The 22,925-nt window shown below is 53.6% G+C and overlaps 7 protein-coding genes across 7 annotated transcripts; 3 read left to right on the top strand and 4 right to left on the bottom strand.

Annotated features, from left to right (window-relative positions):
• Nucleotides 1–874: 874 nt before the first annotated feature.
• On the top strand, nt 875–1,477 carry JN550_002537 (uncharacterized protein; the record flags this gene model as incomplete). The annotated part of the gene is made up of 1 exon (XM_049313843.1): nt 875–1,477. One exon carries the CDS (start codon nt 875–877, stop codon nt 1,475–1,477), a length of 603 nt encoding a protein of 200 aa, XP_049175828.1.
• Nucleotides 1,478–2,123: 646 nt separating this feature from the next.
• Nucleotides 2,124–2,807, top strand: JN550_002536 (uncharacterized protein; the record flags this gene model as incomplete). Its single annotated transcript, XM_049313842.1, has 1 exon — nt 2,124–2,807. One exon carries the CDS (start codon nt 2,124–2,126, stop codon nt 2,805–2,807), a length of 684 nt encoding a protein of 227 aa, XP_049175827.1.
• A 267-nt stretch (nt 2,808–3,074) lies between these two features.
• On the bottom strand, nt 3,075–5,858 carry JN550_002535 (uncharacterized protein; the record flags this gene model as incomplete). Its single annotated transcript, XM_049313841.1, has 6 exons — nt 3,075–3,822; nt 3,895–4,232; nt 4,466–4,529; nt 4,588–4,711; nt 4,774–5,665; nt 5,721–5,858. The coding sequence occupies 6 exons, from the start codon at nt 5,856–5,858 to the stop codon at nt 3,075–3,077; spliced, it is 2,304 nt and encodes a 767-aa protein (XP_049175826.1).
• Nucleotides 5,859–7,827: 1,969 nt separating this feature from the next.
• JN550_002534 (uncharacterized protein) lies at nt 7,828–8,628 on the top strand (the record flags this gene model as incomplete). Its single annotated transcript, XM_049313840.1, has 1 exon — nt 7,828–8,628. One exon carries the CDS (start codon nt 7,828–7,830, stop codon nt 8,626–8,628), a length of 801 nt encoding a protein of 266 aa, XP_049175825.1.
• A 999-nt stretch (nt 8,629–9,627) lies between these two features.
• Nucleotides 9,628–11,457, bottom strand: JN550_002533 (uncharacterized protein; the record flags this gene model as incomplete). Its single annotated transcript, XM_049313839.1, has 3 exons — nt 9,628–9,689; nt 9,742–10,769; nt 10,823–11,457. 3 exons carry the CDS (start codon nt 11,455–11,457, stop codon nt 9,628–9,630), a joined length of 1,725 nt encoding a protein of 574 aa, XP_049175824.1.
• A 3,569-nt stretch (nt 11,458–15,026) lies between these two features.
• JN550_002532 (uncharacterized protein) lies at nt 15,027–20,633 on the bottom strand (the record flags this gene model as incomplete). The annotated part of the gene is made up of 1 exon (XM_049313838.1): nt 15,027–20,633. One exon carries the CDS (start codon nt 20,631–20,633, stop codon nt 15,027–15,029), a length of 5,607 nt encoding a protein of 1,868 aa, XP_049175823.1.
• Nucleotides 20,634–21,387: 754 nt separating this feature from the next.
• JN550_002531 (uncharacterized protein) lies at nt 21,388–22,637 on the bottom strand (the record flags this gene model as incomplete). Its single annotated transcript, XM_049313837.1, has 2 exons — nt 21,388–22,548; nt 22,623–22,637. The coding sequence occupies 2 exons, from the start codon at nt 22,635–22,637 to the stop codon at nt 21,388–21,390; spliced, it is 1,176 nt and encodes a 391-aa protein (XP_049175822.1).
• Nucleotides 22,638–22,925: the final 288 nt, after the last annotated feature.

Raw genomic sequence — 22,925 nt, 5'->3', positions numbered from 1 at the left:
AGCTAAACATCGCTAAGTTCAGCTCTGCTAGTTCTTCGTTAACTGACTCGTTAACGAGTTCCAGGATCCAGCGATAGATCATGACGTCTTGTCATTTCTCTAACAGAGTCACTTGCTGGGTGATAACCCGTAACATCTCAATTTCTTCATTTCTTAAAGCCTCAAGCTGATCCTCAAAGGGGAGTCTACCTCGGAGTCATATAGCATAGTCTTTGCAGAACGCTTGAAGGCCGTCTAATGGGCCCACCAGGCATAAGCGCTGGCTATCAAAGAAGCGAGACTTGCATCAACAAGCTGCATCCGCGGCTGAGGTTTGGTGAAATAACCTTCTGGCCTTGAGTTCCTAGCTTTGGTGCCTGGAAATGCCAAGCGTGGGTCATCCCAGCTCTCCTCAGGTTGCAACGCCACGGCTTCCCGTTCTTTGCCAGTTTTTGGGCTACTATTTGCCGAGTTCCAGTGCCAACATCCTTTTTTTCATTTCAGCTGTCACGCTGCCCGAGTGCTTTCGAGGGCGCGTGACGCTACGGGTTGTTGACTGTCTCGGATTCGTCGGTTCTTCATTCCGCTGGGCACAATACGAGACCCCAGAGACCAGTGGGTGGCCAGGGGGCGGCGAGGTTCTAGTCTAGCGAGTCTAGAGGGTGGAGCCGGCGATCCCAAACGAGCCAACAAATGGCTGGCAAGCATTGATCAATGGCATGGATGGACAGGTCAACCACTCAGCTGCTGAGATGGGTCTTGTCGCACCTGTATTAAAGGCTTTGTACTGCCCCTGGGATGGATTGCAGAGGTTTTCTCGTCTTACTGCCAATCCCATATTCTACGCGGAATCCCATATACACACATCTCCGTGTTGTCACTCATCAAGTTCAAGATGTACACCAAGACTCTTGTTGTTGCTGCCTTTGCCGCTGCTGCCTCGGCCCAGCTGCCCGCTGTCGCAAGACGCGACTTCGTCGAGGCACGCCAGACTGAGAGCCTGGGCGCAGGATGCCAGGCCGCCATCGCCTCCATTGCACCCATCTACAGCGAGATCCCCATGCCTCCGACTGACCTTGTCACCGCCTCGCTGCCCTCTGATCCATGCGAGACCCCCTCGTTCACTGGCAGCCTCTCCTCTGAGTACGCCTCGTACACCAGCGAGGTCCTCGGCTGGTACTCCTCCCACAGCGCCGACATCCTCAGCGCCCTGGCTCAGTGCACTGAGCTCGCCTCATATGCCTCCGAGGTGCCTGTCTGCTCATCTGTGACCGATGGCTCCGGCAGCATCCCCACTGGTACCACCTCCGGCTCCGGCTCCAGCGCGACCACCGGTGCCAGCTCTTCGGGTACCGGCTCTTCGGGTACCGGCTCTTCGAGTGGCAGCTCCTCCGCGGCCACCACCTCTCCCAGCAAGGCTGCTGCTCCTCGCGAGACCGGACTGGTCGCTGGTGTGATCGCAGCTGCCGGCTTTATCGGCGCCGTTGCCGCCCTTTAAAGCATCCCAATTGTATTAATAACCACGACGAGATACCCAGATACGCAAAGCTCTTGAGAGGACCGGGACATCTTGGGGGATCATTTCCAGCCGGGGAATGGTGTTTTAGAAAATGATGCCCGGCATGTCGGTGGACTACAGGGTCAGAACATGTTATAGATAATGCAACTAGTCGTTAAAAAGTGATCTCCCACTCGCAGGATCCATGATGTGCATGCCAAGCCTCGAGCTTATTTTTGTCGCACTCCACCCTATGATACGCTGATCGTCGCTTTCAGGGATCGGAGACATTCCCGTGCGACACGGCTGCATCCTTGTTAAGCGAAGATGCTTACATGGTAACCGATGCGACGGATCACTTGCATGCCGCTCTTAGATGGGTAGATTATACCCTGAGGCGTGTTGAACGCAATTGGTTTGTAGCCTTTGCTTTCGTGGTCCCTATGTATCCGCTAGCCAATGTCAATTTTAGGGCGGGGGCGATTTGATCAATCAGTCAGACACGTACTGCAACAGGTTCTCGCCTAGTACGCATAAGCAATTCGACTTCACAACATATCGGCGTTTGCCCAAGTGCTGAAGTGCAGAAATCATATCCGAATGGGAAATCGAACCGATTGCGAAACGGGATAATCATAGAGCAACCATGGCAGATGGCCACCTCGTAACCCAAGTTATATCAGGGACAACTGTTCCCGCGTCAACAGCTACGCCAATACCGTCAGCACGACCACCGAAACCGGAACTGCCGGCCAATGTTGAGATACGAATGGCACCACCCTCTGCCGCACAAGATGAGGCTCTCGTAGTCGCCTTGCAGCATCTCGTCAACCTTGTTTACAGGGAAACGGAGGGCGATATCTTCTTCGATGGGTACCAACGCATAAACGCAGCTGAAATGCGGCAGATCCTAGAAGCTGGTGAGCTGGCAGTAGTCTACTCTAGTAGTCAAGGAGCGGAACAAACACCAGGCTTCCAGTCTCGCCCCGTAGGGTGTATTCGCATACAGAGGCGCTCGGACACGACTGGGGAGTTTGGCATGTTTGCCATTGAACCCACATACCGCGGGGGCGGGATGGGTCGGGAAATGGTGGAATTCGCGGAGGATCACTGTCAATCACAGGGGCTCAACGCCATGCAATTAGAGCTCTTGGTTCCGGTTGGTTTTAAGCATGGTTTCAAGACGAGGTTGCTGGAATGGTACACCAGAATGGGTTATCGCCTGATAAAGCTCGGTGATTTTCAGGATGATTATCCACAACTGGCGCCTTTGCTTCGAGGACCGACCGAGTATCGTGTGTTTGAAAAGAGTCTGGTGGTATCTGGGTGATTTAGTCTACACGCGTCTCCAACGGGCAACCTCCAGAAACCAGTATTCTATATGCCATTAGAAGATAGACTACATTCACATGTCTGAGTGCAACGTACATTGGTCCGCAGAAGTAGCTTGACAAATAATAGGGGCTAGGCTGGCACGCGTATCCATTCGTAAGTTCTACAAGACGTCAAGTCTAGTGAAAATCAACTCCCTCCCCTAGAGTATTCTAGATTCACTATCTGAAGTCATTAGCTCTCCACACGATCGCTGGGCCTTGGCTCAGGTTCCACGGACGACGCCCTCCATCTCGTCTGAGTTCCAGCCGTTCGGTGTCTCGCTACCCAGGTATCGCCCCTGAAAGCTGTATCCGGGCCTTCTTTTAAAGTCATCGGTGGATTGCATCCGTGCAAGTGGTAACTGGTTTATGGAACTGCCGACTTTGCTGGTTTTCTGAAGCTTTCCCAGGTCCCACTGGAATGGCACCCTTGACTCGAAGTCCCAATCGAGTCTGGCGATCATCAGCGTATGGAGTTGCCGAGTAGGTTCGTCACGCCATCGCTCTTTGACATCGCCGACTTTAAACCCTTGACACTGTGGATCCCCGAAAGGCTGACAGAGCTTCGCCAAAATCAAAGAACTGTACTTTGCACTGTCCGGTAGGACATGAGCAGGGGCTGAAAGAGGATTGGCTAGTTCATAATGTGAGATAGACGTAGATTGCGAGGCTGTTGTGCCAGATCCCGTGGCAAAGTTTGCTCCCGATTCAAGATCTCCGTTGGATCGACTAGCCATTAGCGGATTACCTTGGAAACATGTGCTGTCCCGCTGAAGGATGTATTCATAAAAGGGATTCAGCTCCTCGCAAAATCTTGCGGCTGTCGAGTCGGATGCAGCACAGTAGCTGAGAACCTCCAGACAGAGCCGAGCTGTGCCTTCATCATCTTCCCACGAAGAAGGCGATAGGTTCCGGACTTTCTTTTGCACCGCAGAGTGTAGAATAATTAAGCCCGAGGTATACGCTTGGAAACTATACGAGGTGGTAGGTCAGCCATCACTTGTCATCTTCACGTCTAATGAACGCTGGAACACCTCGACTCACATCACAAGCCAGCATCTCTGGAAGATGCCTTCCTCTTGGAGCATTAGATTAAGTATGCGCGCCGAGTCTTTGGCTGCTAGTAAGGCTTGCTCGCCATGCTCGTCAAACACCTCTCTGAAAGGTCTGCTCAGCATGCCCTGGCCGTGATCGACACTCTTGGTCTGCAATAGTTGGGAGACCATGCGTCGATATAGAAGGATATTGGCGCCAAGATAGAGTAGATGAACATGGTATATGGACCATTTGATGCCTGGCGGCAATGAGTCCCGTCCTTCGTAGTCCAGCCTGATTTCCTTGGGCATCCGACTATACCATCTGCGCAAGTCTTGGATAATGGTCTGTATGGAGAGTAACGTTATATCTTTGAAAGCCAAATGCATTCGAAGAATTTTGGACTTCAGAATAGCGATATTTGTCATTTCAGTTTGCACAACTGCTCCAGGTCAGTCTTTCGTCTACATAAGGACGGGTGTCTTGACCCACTCTCAGAAACGCTGGGTGCTTCACCTGCGAAATGTAGCTGCAGACGTCAACATGTGTCTCATTGCTATAAATTCAAAGGCGATCTTACGGGCATCTCATCTTGGGGCACCACCCCATTGCCGGTAATATAGCCCAATGTAGATGACAGCCAGCTGGATAGAGTCAGCCCACATCTCGCTCGCCACTGTCGTATCACGCACGAATACACACCTAGACAAGAACACCAGCGTACGCCAGGTACGTCTCGATTCGTCCCAAAACGCAGGCTTGGGCATGACATCGGCGCCATTGGCCATTGGGAACCCCCATAGTCGCGATAGTCCCATCCCAACTTCTGCTATGCCGTCAGCGAAACCCCGAATCGGACCAAAACCTGCAAGCTTGGGGCGGCCATACCAGCATACGCCAAAGCCACAGTGGCCTTGTCCATGACGTTATAAACTGTCAACATCACTGATACCTTGATGGCGTTCAAGTGATTCTCTTGCAGCATCAAATCAAAATAGTGCCTGGCTATGTCGTAGAATATTGTCTTGGCTTGAGGGTCACGATTCCCATGCTCGTACTGGGCGCCAACTGCTGCTACTGCCATCAAGCCGCATACATTGCGACAAAATTCATCCGTACCCTCGTTGTCCCCATCGAAGACAGATCTATACATCTGCCACACCTGAGACTCCGAGAAAACTTGGAACAGGTGGCCGCTGCAACGGAAAAAGCCCTGAATCGCATGCGCCGTGTCGGAAGCATCGGGGAGTGCAATGATATACGATCCATCTGTGGCGGGCACATAGATCATTTCTTGCTTGGGTTCAGCGGAGCGGGCCGCAGAGCCTGGCGAGTCGCCTTGGTACGACGCAGCCAGTGGCGAATCTGATGAGCGATGAAACTCTCCTGAGGCGAGCGGTGGCAGTTTCAACGATCCAGTCCCGGACGACGCACTTGTCGCTGACGTGCCACCACTACTGATGCCAGAGCTATCACTGCTACTACTTTTGGTGCTGCTGTTGCTCGCATTTGTCGAAAGTGGTGGACGAAGCGCAGGCTTATCGTCACCATCGACGGACATACTGGCCAGGACGGAGCTGATATCGTCGCCTGACTTCAGGAGGTCGAGCATCCTAGCAGCTTCATTATTCGAACTCGATCGGAGTGAGCTGACGAATTTCTCTAGAAGCTCAAGTCGGTTCTTGGCCGCCCCAAGCCGCGTCTCTCCATCTGAGCCGACATAGCTGCATGGCTGGTCCCTTGAGACACAGCGATTACATCGAGGCCGTGTGCCATCACACTGCAATCCTTCATTAGAAGTGTCGCGAGTTTTCACGTAAACGGTCTACAATTACCTTGGCCCTTGCCTTGCGGCACTCGTTACAAGCGTGGCTAACACGGCGTCCTTTTTGGGGACCGCCAGGGCTCGCGGCGTGTAGTTCATCCCCCTGCGGCAGAGACGGTGCCGGCCGTATCGTGCGGAAGGGCTGCATGATGCCCTAGATTCTTGCCGTGAAGCAATCGCACCTAGAAAGCCCGGGTCTCTTTATGGATCATGGCATTCTCGGCGACTGCGACAGCAAATTCAGATGTTGATGGCCAAATGCCGTGGACTACTCCAAGGATACCTGAATACATCAATTACTGTGCGATGGTGGCGGGGGGCCGGCGATCTAGAACACGGTCTTTTGACTAGGGTGGCCACCTACAGGTGGTTAGCATGCTGATTAACGCTGATCCCAGCGAGGCACGTTGTTACACTACGTAGGTCCATACATGGCATTGGACCTCGGGCCGGATCGGTTTCCCAAACGGCTCTGCGTAATAAGTAATATAGACGTGCCGTGTCAACGAATACGCAGCTATGGCATGGTAGGCAGACAAGGCGGTGGTTCCATTCCATCCTCGCTCAGTTCGGGCCCTCACTTCCGGCCATGTGGCAGCGCACCACAGAAATGGGGAGGAAAACTTTCGACGATTCTGCCGCGAACTCATGGCGCAGCGTTCTTTCCTTGCTGGGCTAGCGCGAACAATCATGCATACTAACCCGCGTTCATATTCGCCTGGGCGCCAGCGGATTCCCCGTTCCTGATCGAGATCTGCAGGCATGGACCGGGGTTGAGTACCAGGAACCTGGCATTACTCTGTAAAGATACACAGATAGCTACCTAGGCACAGTGACTTGTAAACGAACGTCCAGCTTCGCAGCAAGTATTATTGCTCGCACGCATCTTTCCATAGCAAAACCCATGTGTACACTGAATCATGCACTGGAGTCTTAGCGTCCTCCTGCGGTATCGAGCATCACCTGATTGGTGAATCTTAAGCCTGGGCCGTTCGAACCGTAGACTTGGCAGACGAGAGTTGCCTCAATGGCAAAAGTTCAGACTGACCGCTTGCCACCAGGTACACCCAAGCAGACCCGATACTCAACTTGACGAGACCTGGTGGTGGCTTTGTGTACTCCTTGCACGCCTCCTATCGATAACCCTATCATTTTCAACGAGAAGAAGACAGAACCTGTCCTGCCTATTTCGTGGTGCACATGCGAGCAGGCAACAAGCGTGCGTAAGCCGCAACTACAGTAGATATAGCCAACAACTATAAACAGGCAGTTGGTGCCCCAGGAGAAACCGCAAGACCCACTCTGGCGCTACCGGCAAAGAATTTCAGCAGGGCCTACACTTCTTATACCCGGAACCACTCAAAAGCTTAGAATGAGTCCACGACTTACATCAACTGCGGCATAATCCTGGTCGCAGTTGGCTTACTCAGCTGGGCCAGGCCAGTCAGACTCAAGCGTCAAAGCTGATACGCTGCCTCAGCGGCCGTTGACACCACGAGGCTTATCCTCAATTGGCGACGAGAACTGTCCCTGAAATGAGACAAGCATTCTCATGGATGAACCGGCCGCACCTGCATAACTTTTCCGCCGAAGAATGAGAGACCTGCGCACAGCCTGCACAGCATTCCCGCCGCAAGGCACGCCTTACTCTGCGCCTCACGTTACCGACGAGCCTCCGTCTTACCTTATGTCAGAAGCCCAACTGACGTGCGCGCACTCTCTCACCTGACCAGGCTTACCGTTACACGATGCCCAGTTCAGGCAGCAGAGCCTCACTGCCCATTGAGACAGAATCCTTCTAATTGCGTTGAGCCCGATAAAGCCCCCAAGAGGCTGGAAACGGACGCGAACGTGACCTGCCGTTATACGACCAGCACGGTACGCACACGTGAGCGATCCCTGAGTATGAGCCTCTACTCATCCCAGTGTTGCGAGCACGCTCTGCTACCGCCACCAACTACGTATCAACTATAAAGCCTCCCAGTCACCACGATGCTAGCAGTGAAGTTCGTCGGTATACAGGTATTCCAACCTTCAAGTCGTTTTGCAACACTTGGATACCCAAAGATTCCATACCAAACTTAACCTTACCACTTGTGGTGGAACTTCCAGACACAATGCCTAGCAAGCGTACACTTCTGTGGGACTACACCCTGACTAGGGATTTCCCCAGCACCCAAGGGATCAAAGACACCGTTGGGACTTTCAAGGCCAATGGCCTCCTGACAAATGTCATCAACTGGAACGCATGGCGGCCGACAGAGCTGCCTGCCTTCTTTCACTTCCAGCCCATGGTGCGCACGGCGGCACAGCTCGAGGGCAACGAGTGGGAGATGATCAAGACGAGCGTCAAGAATGAGATGGCAAAGCCCGGAAACGGCGAGGTCATTGTTCTCACGTTTAACGAGCCGGAGCGCATCCCGCTCGCGCCGGGCCGTGCCGCCGAGCTGTGGCGCCAGAAGATCCTCCCGTTGCGCAAGCAGCATGGAGCGCGGCTGAAGCTCGTGTCTCCCTCGTGCGCCTCGGATCCGGCGGGCAGCAAGTGGCTGGAGGACTTCATGAAGATCCTGGGCGGCGGCGAGAAGCCCGACTACCTTGGCGCCCACTTCTACACCGCCCAGAACCAACCGGCCGACCAAGGAGTTAACTCGGCCAAGAGCTACTTGACCTCTCTGCATAGCAAGTACAACCTCCCCATTATCGTCTCGGAGATTGCCAGCACGAGCCGTAATGGCGGCGATGTCGAGAAGTTCAGCCGCGACATTGCCGGTTGGATGGATGGGCAGCCCTGGATCAAGCAGTACGCCTTCTTCGGCGCAATGCGCCAGGTAGCAGATGGTTTTGTGAGCCCAGCTGCCCAGCTTCTGGACCAGGCTGGACACTGGACCAAACTGGGTAAGTGGTGGGCTGGTGTTTAATGGTTTCGACTATAGTAAGGTGCACAAGTGCGTAATATGAGCAAAGACATACGTGCGCAGGCGCCCGCCTTTGCTGGGGGCTGTTACTGTGTTTATGATTTCTTTGTTAAGACAATACATTCCTTATTCTTTTAGACTACCTTCTACATCTTTAGAACGGGGCAGTAATATTCATTTACAAACCATACTAACACTATTCGACCTTGCGGATTCCGCGATGAGACGGCAACATTTCACAGCCGACTAGCAGTCCTATACTAAATATTGCATACCTGCAAGTGGGTGGTAATAACCCAATCGTCGCATGGGCATATAGACCTCGAGAAACAGATCCATGCAAGATCAGTGGTTCTCCAATGACACTCACTGCAGTGGCATTCGGCCAACATGGTCACAGACTCTATATCCCCTAATTACCGCACGACCTATACTTAAGCTGTAGGTGCAACTGAATATATGCACTACGTCTCCTTGCTTGAATTGTTGCTTCCTTAAGACTTGGCCCGAGTTCAAAGATCAAATGTCGGACCAGACTGCACTTCGTCCCCGGCTATTGACCGTGGTTTTACTTGACTTGAATACTCTGAAACTATTGACATAGGGGTATACCATAACGAGCGTAGTCGTTGTCGAGGCGGTTGACAGAAAACAAACGCTAGATCAGCCGACATGATTCCTATCTTTATCACCACAAAACGGTCCGTATGAACCACGCGTAGCCTCGGCCATTCTGCTTCCCCCTTGTTTGTTCTGCTTTGCAACTGGCGAGACCACCAAGTCTCCTCGCCTTTTCTATCAACCGGAACGCCAAATTTCAAACCAAAAGAGCCGAAGAAGAGTGCAAAATTACTGTAATGGTGTATACGTCCAAAGGTACTGTGAAGACCAAGAAGTGAAGCATAGTACAGTCCAGGCGGCATAATATGGTACAAGGACGAATGCGAGGAATATAATGGAACATGTACCAGATGGTCTCATGTTGACATGTGTAGTATTTTCTTAGCCGATTATCAGGCTCTTTGCCTCCAAGGCTGATGATCCCGTAGCAGCGGCCGGATAATCTAGATCAAAGGTCAGCGTTGCACGGCTCTGGGGACGAGAGTTCAGACTTACACCAAGCACAGACCGCGATAATCAAGTAAAGGCAGATGAGGAGGAACCCCTCAAGCCAATGGCTCTCTCCATCCCCGATCAGGTAGTTGACCAACAGTACCGAAACGAAGAGGACAGCAACCTGGAAAGTGTCAAACGCGAGGTTCATGTCATCCTTACCCAACCCCCAGCCAACAATGACAAGGAACGGGATAACAAATAGCGAGACCTGCATCGAAGACCCAACCGCGACACCAATGGCCAGATCCATTTTATCCTTGATCGCAACCGTTACGGCCGTGACGTGCTCGGCAGCATTGCCGACGATTGGGACAAGGATCAAACCAACGAATTCGACGCTCACTCCGCTGGCGGCGATGACTTCGATTCCACTAACCATGAACTCGGCGCAGAACGCGATCAGGACAGTGGCACCGAGCAGAACACCCAATGCAAGCCAGATGTTGAGCTGGGGTTCCTCCTCCTCTTCGTCGTCGTCATCGCTTGATGAAGGGCGCTCGTGGTTTAGAGCATCCTTGTTGTCCCTCTCGTCCTTCTTATTGAGGGCGTGTTCGCCAAGAACCCCGCTGCCGCGAACCAAACGCCCGATAGTGTCCTCCTTGTGGGCGGACGAGCTCTCCCTCTTCTCGCCTTTGGGGGAACGTTCGGCGAAGACAGTGCTGTGGGTCTTGAGCTGGAAGAAGAGGTAGGCAAGATAAACAACCAGCAGGATGACGCTGGTGCCGCGCGATAGGGCAGCGATTTTGGTCGAGTCGACCTCAGCGTTATCGGTGTTGTTCGATTCGGCATGGTTTGCAAATACGGTCGGGACAATGTTACTGGCGACGGCGAGTGCAAGCAGACTAGCCGAAGTCTGTGCGACCGTCTTATTGAAGAACTGTACATTCCTCTTCCAACCGCCGAAGAAGAAACACATGCCCAGGACCAGGAGAAGGTTGGAGAGAATGCTGCCAATGAGGGAAGTCTTGACGACTTCGATCTCGTCCGCGAGCAGAGCGATGATGGCCACAATCAACTCAACCGCATTACTGTCCGGGGCCAGTCAGCAGGAACCCACAAAACCGAATACCTGCGCACTCACCCAAACGTGGCGTTGATCAGGCCGCCAATGGTCTCGTTGAACACGAGCGCGATTTCCTCGGTGGCCAAGCTCAGCAGACCAGCCAGGGGGACGATGGCGATGAAGTTCACAGCAAAGACAATCCTGCCGTCGAGGCCAGCGTAGTTGACAGCAAACCCCGCAGGGATGGCGAGCATGAGTATGTTAACCCAAGACCCGAAGATGAACTTGAGCTGCTGGCCGATCGGCAGCTTTTTACCTTTCCACGACGCCCTCTTCACCAGCGTGCCCGTAGGCTCGGTCGAGTCGGGACGCTTGTCTCCCGATCGTTTCCGCTCTCGGAGCTCGTTCGCACCATTCCCATTGGCCGTCGGGCTGTCTGCTGTGGTGGCCTGCGACTCGTACGTGCTGTTCTGCGTGCGCTCCTTGGATAGAGGCGAGTCGACGTCCTTTTCGGCTTCCCTGCTCGCCGGTCGGTTGGTACGACTGCTGCCGCCAGCTTCGGGTGCCGTCTCGGCGTGGGCCAATGGCACGGCTCGGTCCTCAATCCCAGCATTCCCCATTTCCGCATCGTTGACGGTGTTGCTCCGTTTGCCGAATGGAAAGCCTCTCGAGTGACGCCGGGCATTGCGCCCTGCCTGCATCCTGGTGCGCATGGCGTTGAACGCTTCGCCATACTTGTCAGCTTTGCTCATGATGATGATGATGATGATGATGATGGTGGTAGAGGTGGTGATGATATATTCGCGGCCCAACAGCTCCAGCCGTCGCAACTAGGAAGAAATGGAGTTGCAGGCGAGGTGGCGTCGTATGTGCTATTTGGGCTGAAGATGATGACGGCAGGTAAATGGCCCAATATCGTGTTTGCCATGTAACACAGAATTGATGGAATGCCAGTCAGGATAGCAACCGCCAACGCATCTCACGGACAACGAGGCGCAGGATGGGTGATGTGTCCGGTGGACAGGACAAACAGACCGGGGGATCGGGGGAAGAATTGCAAGCCCAGCGGCGAACTAATCCGGCGGCATGACATCGAGCATCTGAGGGTAATCTGAGTAACGAGACTTGCTCAGGCCCGGGTGGGTGTCGTCGCACGCTGATGTGGGGGGAGCGGAGCAGGGCAACGAGGCACCTGCAGGCTTAACCGCTGTAGGCAACGCCCACCCGCAGAACGGGCCAGCAAACGAAACGCTGGCTGGCTCTCTCTGCGTGCGTCCAGAGTACATTGGATACATACCACACAGTCCTTAGGGACATGCATACATATTGACGCACGCCCGGCTTCAGAGCATCTCCAAATGCGGTGTGCAAGGCTGGCCCGGGGCAGGAGAGAAAAGGAGGATCCATGTCAAAGAAATGTGTTTGAACTTACAGTGATCATGATTTCTCGGCATTGTGAAGAATGGTGTAGGTATCGCTACCGGCTGATGGAAGTTCTTTTCGTGGTAGAGAACAACAAAAAAACCTATTGTTTAGTTCTCCAATTTCTGCTCGACACCGGCCAGCCTTGTTTTGGGGTGTGGTGTCGTTGTTACCGGGTCCAATGTGGGTGGCACTGGTGATGCTGTGGCTTCGGTGAATGAAAGTCGAGCGACCCTGGCAACCGTTTCTGCAAAAATCGAGTGCCTCTTCCGTCCCTTTTCAAGTGAGAGCCCTTCTCGATATACCCAATTGCCGGCTGCCTCTGGCTTTTTTTCCCTCTATCCCTCAATCGTCAGTATGCGTTGCCTGCAAGGCTGTCCCGGGAGCGTCGTCGCGACGTACTTGACGCTGAGCCTCTGTTTAAGTGGATGAACACAGCTGCCTCGGGCGTGGCAGTGTCTTGTCTGGGTCGAACTTATTATTATTATTACTGGCTGGGGGACCGTCGGATTCTAGGGGCGAGTGCGAGAGCGACCTGGGCGACTTTAAGAAAGAGTCGCTGGCACGGGCGTCGTAGGAGCCCACACCTTTTCACGGAAAAGGTGGTGAAATTTACGAGTATTTGCGAGCGAGAAGGGGACCCATGAATCACCGAGATTGCGGGTGGACTGTCTCTCCCATTTGAAGGGGAGCAGAATGCCAAGACTGTCCCATACCGGATGGTCACTGATCATAGGTCAGGGGCTTTTCTATGCCGCGTCTGGGGAAACAAAGATCTCCCAATTTCGTTTCTTCCTAATCGTCGACATGGGGCTCCATTCTAACTAATTGCGTTGGCGCGCCAAATGAAAGCTTCAACGGGCCAATTGAAATCAGGATCATCAGAGTCCCACGCAGTCCGACAGTGCATGCTTAAGAGCTGGACAATGGACAGCAGACCAGTACGGCGACAAATTTGTGCTGAGGGCGGCGGATGGAAGACAATGGCCTCGATGCCGGATGAGCGCTTGCAAGAGATGCGGTCCAATTGATCTAGTCAGGCCCTGTCGAGACATCGACGCGGGACCATGGAGGCCTCCGGACCGTTTCCAAACTAGCGGCACGTCCTATCATCGGATACTTTGAATCGTGCGGCCGAGGGAGACTCATTGCTCTCGACATCATCAGGATGACCTGTTCAGTTGAATGGTCCAATTGTCGTTGACGGCTGCCAAGTAGGCCAAGGCAGGCCAAGCACAATCGACGTACTTGTCCCGTCGCGAAGCTTTTTCTTGGAAGTGCTTGAATATCTTGGTCATAATGCTTGGACAACTTGGCAGCTCCATCGAGGGGCAGTCTGTCGCAGTCTAGGCTCAGATTAGCAGACGCTACCCCCCATAGACGAGTTGACGAGTTACAAGGCACACGCGAAATCTGCGTCATGGTGCAGTCACCAACCGCCTACGACACGTGCGACTGATGCACTGGAGCGCTACGTAGCTCACAAAGGAGATGCTGGTCTCAGGTTGTGGTTCTGAATCCCAAGCTAGACTATATGCTTTTTCACCCTGATGTCTGTCTAGGGGCCAACTTAGGGTCACTGACCTCGGGCCTCGAGTCCTACCTGATGCTACACGGCAGCGCGATTTACTGTCACACTGCTGGTGCCCTGGAATCGCTGTCTCATTTGGCGGGGAGGAAGGGGAGCATTGCCATCGGGTCCCCATCACGGAACCGCTCGCGCATTCAATAATTCGCGCCAGCATCCGTAATGTGCTATCGCGTCATTCGAATCCTTTACACGCATACTATGTGCACGATAACACCCTCAAACACTCCTATTCTCTCGTCTTCCCAGCGTAAACACCCTGGCCGGCCCGAAGCAGCTAGAGCGGGGAGCCAGACAGGGGTAATTGGGTGGGTCACGTTATTGTGTAGGATCCCATGATGGTGGTGGCTGCCGGATCTCCAGCAGCAGGCATCCTACCGTAAGCCTAGCGGAACGACATGGGAAAATCAGGCTGGGATGTCTACTGCTGCTATTTACACCATCGCGGGATGCAGTGCCTTGTCTTCTGTATATATGACATCTATTCTTGTCGCACTCTGCTCAACATGGATATGGGCCACAGGTGCTGACTGCGTGGACGTCTACCTGAGCTGAGACCATGCCGGCGCATTCTTATTTAACCTCCCTGCTTTTCATTTCTAGGGTGCCTGAGGTGCCGTTTCAAGTGTGCCTTAAAGGTCGCCCCTCGTGTGTTGTCGTCGCCCGGGAAAGAGGCGGCTCGCTCAGAACGCATGCGACTCATTCCAGCGCAAATACGCCGGAATATCTAAAGCGCGCAGAGAGCGAACCGGCCAATGGACTTCCTAGTATTGCAACCGTCGACCACTCACAGATTGTCCCGCCTGAGCCCAATGGATAGCTGCGATTTGTGGACGCTCCCTTGTGGCGTAGCAACATGGTACGCCGGCACTTTGTGGAGGAGCTGAATACAGGTGCCGCCGTATGGAAGTCCATGGTGAGCCTTGGCTGCAGCGGTACTCCTTCACCGCTGTATTACATGCTATATCGCGTACTGCATGTATCACGTAGCTTGCGTATTCCAGTTCGAGTCCGTCGCCGCAGTAATGCAGCTCAATGAGTTTGTTCATTAGCTACTTGCGTAAGCTATGCTCCTCTTATCATGCACACTTGTCACCTCTTTGGCAATCTGAAGAGCCCGCATCCTGCTGCACCATCATCGCATCACCTGACTTAGTCGATCCATAAACTGCAGTCGGCTCATCTTCCTCACCCTTACGCAAGCATTGAGGCTTAGTCATGACTAGTTCCACTGGCAAATCCCTACATAGTACATCCTTCTGCATGTGCATTTCATAGATGCTGTACACTGCCCCGCCGTAACATCAGCGAGCTGGCCAGCGTAGGTGTTCCGATACGTGGACTGGCTGCCACCTCGCCGTTGGCGCCCGTCAGGATGCCGGGAGGCAGCCCAAGTACCGGGATGCCCGATTCAGAAACTGTATCATGGTCTCCCGAGGCGCTGACGGCTGGCGTAGATGCCGCCATTCCCCTCTCCAGCGTGTCCTTGTAGAAGGCTTCCAGCGCTGTCTCATTTGCACAGAAAGCCTCTAGCGTGTCCTTGAGGGATTCAGCCTCGCCGGTACCCAACCCAGGAGCGGCTAGATTTGATCTTGAAGCTCCAAGCCTGGGTGACATATGACCTGGCACCTGCTGCTGGTCTCGAGACATTGCAGAATGTGAGGAAAATAGGACGGGCCGGAACATGGGACTCGATATTGGCGTGGGCTCGGACATGCCATAGCTGGTGTAAGCACCCGATCCTATGAGACGTGATACGCGATCGTTGGTGAGACTTTCCGTACGCGGAGGTCCCTGTTGAACGGCAACAGCACGGTTACTATAGAGCCTGTTGGCAAGGGCGATGAAGTCGCCATCGTCGGTAATTTCGACCAAGAGCATCCCCGAGCGGTGTATATACTGCGTGTACTTGAAATCGGGCTTGCCCCACGAGTAGCTCACATCAACGTTGCTGGGGAAGTTGGAAGCGGCCTCGACATCGAGAACAAAGTCAAATTTCCGCAATAGAGCCTTTTGGTAGTAGTGCCGTCCAGGTTGCGATTGTGGCGTGAAAGAGTTCGGGTCATAATACGTAGCAGGTGGTTGGCTGGGAGGTGGCACCGCGAGTTTGATGAGAAATGGTCTCCTGAACGGGCTCTGTTCTGTGATCGAGCAGGCCTCGGCGATAGGAACCTCAACCAGACGAAGCCCATGCTGCAAAGCAATAGCTGCCCATCCCTTGACCGCGTCCTCGATCAGCTTCGCAGTAACACTCATCCAATCAATGCGTATGTGATAGCAGTTATCCGGGTTGTGGAGTCGGTCGTAGTGCAAGTTGATTCGCTCAGGTCGGTACGATCTCTTCCGGTGATCGACGTCATATTTCATAACTTTACTTAGGAAGACTTTGGGTGTCTTTCCGCCAAATAGAGCCACGCTTGGTGTGGTGGCACCGGATATGGGGGACGCGTCTTCGTGGATGGAGGTTGGCCGAGACATCGCACCGAGTCCTATACGTGGGGAATCCTTGGGGCCTTGCTCAACTAGCGGGGTAGATGGAATAGACGTGTCTCGCCGCCTCACGTTTAGCCATCCAGGAGGTTGCTGTTTCGCATATTCGCTGGCGATCTGATAGAAATATTGTCCATCACGATACTTATGCCGTCGCTCGACATGCACAAATATGCCCCGGTCACGACCAGCCTTCTTCACATCTTTGCCATTGTCCCTCTCTTTGGCCTTGTCGTCATCGTAAACCATTAATGACTCGCCGAGCTCAACAGCCTCCTCGCGACTTTCTAGGTCCTCAAAATTATCCAGGAGCCATGTGGTCATGTCGGATCCGATGAAACAGTTATAGTGTAGCCGTAGATGCCACCTCCGATTCTGCATTCGGACCCCGCCACTTTCGAGTGGCTGCTGGATCGCCTCGGCCAGTGTCGAGAGGTTAAAGTTCGACTTGGAAAATCGTTCCCTGTCAGAGACCAGCTGACCCTTCCGGGAATGGGATTCCAGGTTCTCGAAGAAGGGCAAGGTTTCCATCTCTGCTGCAACGACAACAGAAGGATCCTCTGTTTTGTAGACTATGTCGAGGGGATTCGGATCCCGTAGCTTGTGCCCGGAGCTCTGGAATTGGCGCTCAGATGGCGGCATATATCGATTGCGCTGCCATGCTTGGGCTAGGCGATTGATGCCTTCAAGGCGGATCTCTTCCTCATTGTCGCCAAGATGGGTCTTCGACATAGAGGCTCGAGAACTCATAGGGATAAGCACAAAACGCGTGCGCCAGAACCGCAGATTCTCGGTCAGTTCCTCAAAATGTCCAGCAAGATAGGAGTCGATGGAATTCCAGTTCTTCTCGGGCTTGGGCGTTACAATATCGATCTCTCGGGGCTCGTAAGCTGGGTCCAGCGTTGTGCGAATGGCGGGTTTGTAAATAGGTGGCGGCTGGTCCGCTGGCAAGAATGACTCGGTAGGCTTGCGAATGAAAATATTGACCTCTACTTCGGCGCCATTCACACACGAGAGCTGGTGGATAGTATTTCCAATGCTCATGAAGAGACTGGTGCCGTCCTCGACGATCCGGTTGCGTGAGAAGACGTCAGCTATCTTCATGAGTTTCTGCCCAAACGCCCGTGCCACATTTGGGCCAATTACGACTTGGAAGCCATGAGCAAAGCGAGCGCTGATCAGCTCCCTCAGGAAGTCCTCTCGGCTTTTGGGCTCCTCCGAGAGCTCGTCGTCAAAGTTTTGAGCGATATTGTAGGGCTGCCTCTGGTATTCAGCATCGAACTGCGTTTTGGTGGGGAAATGCTCGGTGGTGAGAGGCACGGCGGCTGGGCATGACAACGATTTCCATTTCATGAGCTTCATGTCTGATGGTCTAGGGAAGACATGTTGCCATCTGCTGAATAGGAGAGCATCGTCAACCTTGTTGACGTTTGGATTGGATGGGTTCAGCACGACGAGCCAGGGGGCCATTGCTGTCGTAGGTGAGAGTGTCGATGGCAGTTCTGGAACACCACCAGCAAGTAGTTTCGAATTGTAGAGCTTCGTGGCGTCCTCGGCGCGTAACATTGTAGAGTATCTTTGATCTTGGTCTTCATCTAGCAAAACAGGCCGGGGTTTTGGTGTCGCCATTGCGGAACTAGAGGCAACGATTGAGCCAGACTTCAGTTGTGTTGTTGGGTCCAGGCTCGCGGACGAAACAGCCTTGTTGATATAGATGGGCTTGCTTGGTGTGCTTTGAACGAGATCCTGGAGCTGATCCGACAGATTGGACTTGGCCTGGTCGAAGGACCGGAATGAGCGGCCGCTGGCGACGATTCGTGGCGAGCTAGGCTCCAAATTCAGCTTGTGGGGTGTTTGTTGAGCCATTCTTGAGGAGGTTGGCGTCTGTTGGCCTGCGGACGTAGCATTTACATTCTCAGTACGCAGCTCGGCGGTGGCAGCCTTTGGCGCTGCAATGCCGAAGCCTTTCTGGCCCAGGCTGATTTGCCTCATCAGCTTTGGCATTTTTGCGGGCGGAAATAGTTTGTGATGAGAATTTGCAGCCGTCGAATTTCGACGGGTTGGACCCGAAGCATCAGACATTGCCGTTGAGACGAGGCTCGACGACAGGTTAACAGATGGAGTACTGGCTTTGTGGTCACCAACTGAGGATCCAAACAATCCCGTATCTTCCATAAGTTGCTTCCTCGTAACCTCATCCAATTCCCGGGTCGACTTTGAGCTCAGTAACGCCATCCGGGACTTGGGTAGCCGGGAGCGATAATCATCAAAAGCCTGCAGCTGTTTCCAAATGGATGTCTCACCTGGCTTGGTCAACCTATCAGGATTGAACTTTTGGAACCCGTATACAGGATCGAACAACGTGTCAGATCCCTTGGGTTTCGGTGCGCCGGCGGTCTGGTCTTGCTTCTGGCTCGGTTTGTTAGAGATGGTCGAGGCCAGAACTTTGTGAGGATATTTGGGATCAGCATGCAATGGTGTTGTTTCGATCTCGTTGGTCTCGAGCAAGCTCCGCATCTGCAGGTCATAGAGTCTGCATCTGATAGTGAAGTCTCCCGGGGATCCCTGACTGCTGTGGTCTGTGGCCGACAACGAGATGCCATGGTATGAGAGGGCCTCTTCCGACTTGCCAGTCCAATATGACACATGTAGCCACTGTGGCAAGGCAAAGGCCCACTCGTCAGTATAAAGTCTTGTAAGAGAATCAAGTCGGTTGGTTCCATCACTGCCCTTGGTAGGGGATAGAGACTCTGTAATCGTTGTATAGCTGCCGACCAACGGGGTAGGCTGTTTGGGAGTGCTATCGCGGCTGCGGACCGAGCGCGGGTGAGAGCGTTGATGCGCCTCTAGGAAGAGAGGATTTCGATAACGGAACAAGGGTACAGAATGCAGCGGTATTTTGGGAATGCAGATCAAGTCGATGCCGATGCCATTGCCGACCAGGGCTTCAGTTGTCCGCCGGAGGTTTTCGTATTCAACCTCAAACACGCCGGAGCCGGGACTGATGACGACGATTGAGATTCCGGTTCGCAACAAATCTCTGTCGATATAGTCGTGAGCGTACTGGGAGGATGCCAGGTTGATAGCCTCGAGGAAGTTGCCATACATGGCACGCGAAGATTCAGCCTTGATACCCGTGGCAGAATTGGCAGTATCGGCAGCATCGTCGGGTAGGTCCATAGCGGCGCTCATGGCATCTTGATGATGTAGGCTGATGTCCTTACGGAAGGTGTTGAACTCCTGCTTAAGCTGGTGTAGGATGGTGGTCCATTCGCCGCTCGACATCTCGCTCACGACGACGCGGTAGAAGTCCTTATAGGGTCGCTTGTCTCCAGAGGTCTGGTATCCGGTGTAGTAGTCGTTCAGAACCTCGCTGTTCGCGAGGTCTGTGTTCAGACCGGTATCGTACTCAACCCTGGCGAAGAGCACGATGCTAACGAGGTGCTTGACTTGCAGCATGGCCCACTTCTTAAAGAGCGCAGGCAGGAAGCCATTGACGACCTTGTAGAACATGATCTCGCCGGAGTCGTCCGAGTCAAAGTCCCACATCTCACGTGCCATCTGGATGAATAGGACATACCGGGCAGACTCGCTCCTGAAGATGGGCCGAGTGTTGTGGTTGAAAAAGGCCGATTGGACCTTGCGGCCGTCTACAAAGACGTTGCTCACAGTCGCCTTGATGGTGCCCATGAAATACACCACTTGGCCCTTGTATACGGTCTTTTCTGTAAGATCGGCAACGGCCAGCCTCCACATGTCGGCGCGGGACAGGTACATGTCCCGGAAGGACAGCTCGACGTGGGATGCTTCGACGGCAGGGGCAACGTCGTCCACGGGGGCCAGCGCGACACGGGTGCCCTTCTTCATACCGAATGCGTCTGCAACATGCTTCGCGACATAGACTTCGACGTTCGGTTGCCTAGCCCGGAGCTCCTTGGACATGTCCTTGACCACGAAGATGTACTTCCTCCCGGCGTCGCCATCCTGGCGGTGGGGATCCTCGGGGTTCGAGAAGGCGCGGTGGAAGTTGGCTGGTCGCAGAGAGCCATAGTTGATGCTCGACGATCTGTCCGGCTCTGGGCGCATGGGAGTGATGGACATGAGGCTGCCGGGCTTGATGCCGCCGCCGAGGAGCTCGACGTTCAGCAGCACCTCGTCCCCGATGAGCGACTCATTGATAGACACGGTGCATGTTCGTTCGGGCACCCGCTTGGCCGAGCGAGTGTCGCGAACCGTCGACACACTGCTGGCAGTGTCCGGCGACCGCGGCGAGTCCAGCGAGGCTCTGTCGAGACTCGTTCGGCTGATCTGTCGGAGGTGCGATGTCCACTGCGTCGGACCGCGACGCGGCGCCGAGGGCGAGGGGGAGGCTGTGGCATTTCGAGACATGACGACCGGCCCTCCTTCATCCCGTGTCTAGCTGGAGACCCAGGCGCATCATAGGCCGACGCTGGCTGCGGGCGCTGCGGGCATGGTCTCGCCGTCGAGGGTAGCTGTGTTTGTCCGTTGCGCTCATCGCCATGGGTCCCTATCTCTAAGCTTCGCCTGCAGCCAGCCCAAAGCGGGAGCTCCAATTTCGCCGTCCCTGGCCGCCTTCTGATCAGGTTTAGACGCTGGTCGGCCCCAAAGTTTAGGCGCTAGCAGTCTCATATCTCCCTGGACCGCTATTGTAGCACGCTGGTGGCTGCCGTGGCACCTAAGCTTCCCCCAAAAACCGGATGACATGCTTGCTGCAGTTCGTGGGCTGCACAAGTGAGACACAACTGGGCAACAAAAGCCGGAGTACTTTCCGGGAGACTACAAGCCTAGTCAAGCACGTCAAGGATGCTTGGAATCTTTACGTGCCCTCGGAGGATGTACCTTGTCCGAGTAAAAGTTGCAGTTGACCCTGCACTCCGTGAACAACACGGCTCAGCCATGCGGTACGATACTTCCACAGACTGATTGTATTCAATTAAGTCGTATGGCAATTGGCTATATGATGATATATCAATCAACATGCAAGTCACTATACGGGTTACGGGTTTCGCGTTCAAATATGTTATATGAGAGAACTTATTATCGTCATAACCACCCATAATAAGGTTTCGTATGACGAAGACCAGCAGCCTGATCTACTCTTATCTACTTGTATATATACAGATCAATGAAGCACCAGATCGTCAAAGGGACAGCCTTGGGCTGCAGAATCCTGCCTTGTCTTCTCCATGACAGTTCTGCGGGTCAAATCCATGAGACGGTCAGCAAGGGCATCGTCTTGTGCAAGTTCGCTGCCACTCTCGGGGACAGCTGGTGGGCAGATGTATTGCCCAGACTCGGTAATCGTCGTGGCGGCAAATATTGTTGATACAGCACCTTCGAACTGGTCCTTCTTGAAAGGCTCCATGCCGATGGACATAGCATAGCCTCCTAGAGGGTACGGCTCATGGATATCTTCTTTGCTCATCTTGGTCGACACGAATCCGGGATGACTCGCATTCATCAACACATTAGGGTGACCAGTCTGCGTCACATGCCGTGCGAAGTACCTGGCGTATAGAATCTGTCGTATTGAAAAGTCAGCAAACAGGAGGTTCAGATGATGTCTAGGGGCCCGGGACAGGCCTCGAGTGACAGGCGGCTCCGAACAAATGAGGTCGATGCCGTCCGTCTGATAGGCTCTCCTTATCCAGTGACTTACACCCGCGAGTTTGCTTCGCCCGTAGTTGCCGTTAGGGCCTAGATCCCGGTTAAGCTCCTCAAGGTTCTCAAACTTGGTGTCACTTGGCGTAGCTTGATGCGCGTTGCTGGCTTGGTTGACTATCCGGACCACGTTGCCCTGTTCCGCAGTCTTCTTCACGAGCGGGAGCAAGTGCGATGTCAGGACGACGTGTCCCATATGATTCAATGCCATATGCCTGTCCACCCCATAGTCCGTCAGCTGAAAGTTCATGATACCTCGCGCTGCGTTGTTGATGAGAATATCCAGCCGCTCGGTCTTCTCCTTAAGTTGCTCGGCCACCTCCTTGACCTTCTTCCAATCCGAAATGTCGCAAAACAACCATTCCGTCCTGTTTGCTGTCTCTTGGCCCAGGTCTTGACCAATGGCTGCTTTGGCTCCCTTGGCGACTTCTTCAGACACGGAGAGGATATAGACCTTGGAAATGTTATGCTTCAATAACGTGTAGGTACAACCATAGCCAATGCCCTCGCTACCCCCTGTCACGATTGCGATCTTACCCGACAGATCGGGCACATCGTCGAGATTGAATTGATGAGTGCTCAGGCTCTGGGCCATGCCACCAAAGTTTTCCCCGATCGTATTCTGGGGAACGGTTAGCAGCTGCGGGTGGAGGTATGACGGACACTGTAGATGACAGATCAACATATTGTCGTTACCTTGATGGTCTCCATGTTTGGAATTGTATACTGCGATTCCTGGTGCGCCTGCCTAAGGTGAGAGGAAGCCGTCACGTATGTCTGTGTAACCATCAAAGTTTGTACCATATCCCTTGCATGTGGCCGGTTTGGTAGCAAGAAACTCTTGTGGGAAACTGTAGCAGTCCTTCGTTGGAGTGTAGCACGACATGCTCGGTGCAGACGATACATAGTATGTATGTACTATGACAGAAAGACGTCAATAACAATATTGCCCGGCAACTGGGCTAATGAGACGAGATGCCAGCGTATTATATTAGCGTT

The sequence above is a fragment of the Neoarthrinium moseri genome (assembly GCF_022829205.1).
Source record: "Neoarthrinium moseri strain CBS 164.80 chromosome Unknown scaffold5_Wmoseri_CBS_16480, whole genome shotgun sequence".
NCBI lineage: Eukaryota > Fungi > Ascomycota > Sordariomycetes > Amphisphaeriales > Apiosporaceae > Neoarthrinium > Neoarthrinium moseri.
The sequence above is the reverse complement of the archived record's forward strand: the minus strand, read 5'-3'. Positions and strand labels throughout refer to the sequence as shown.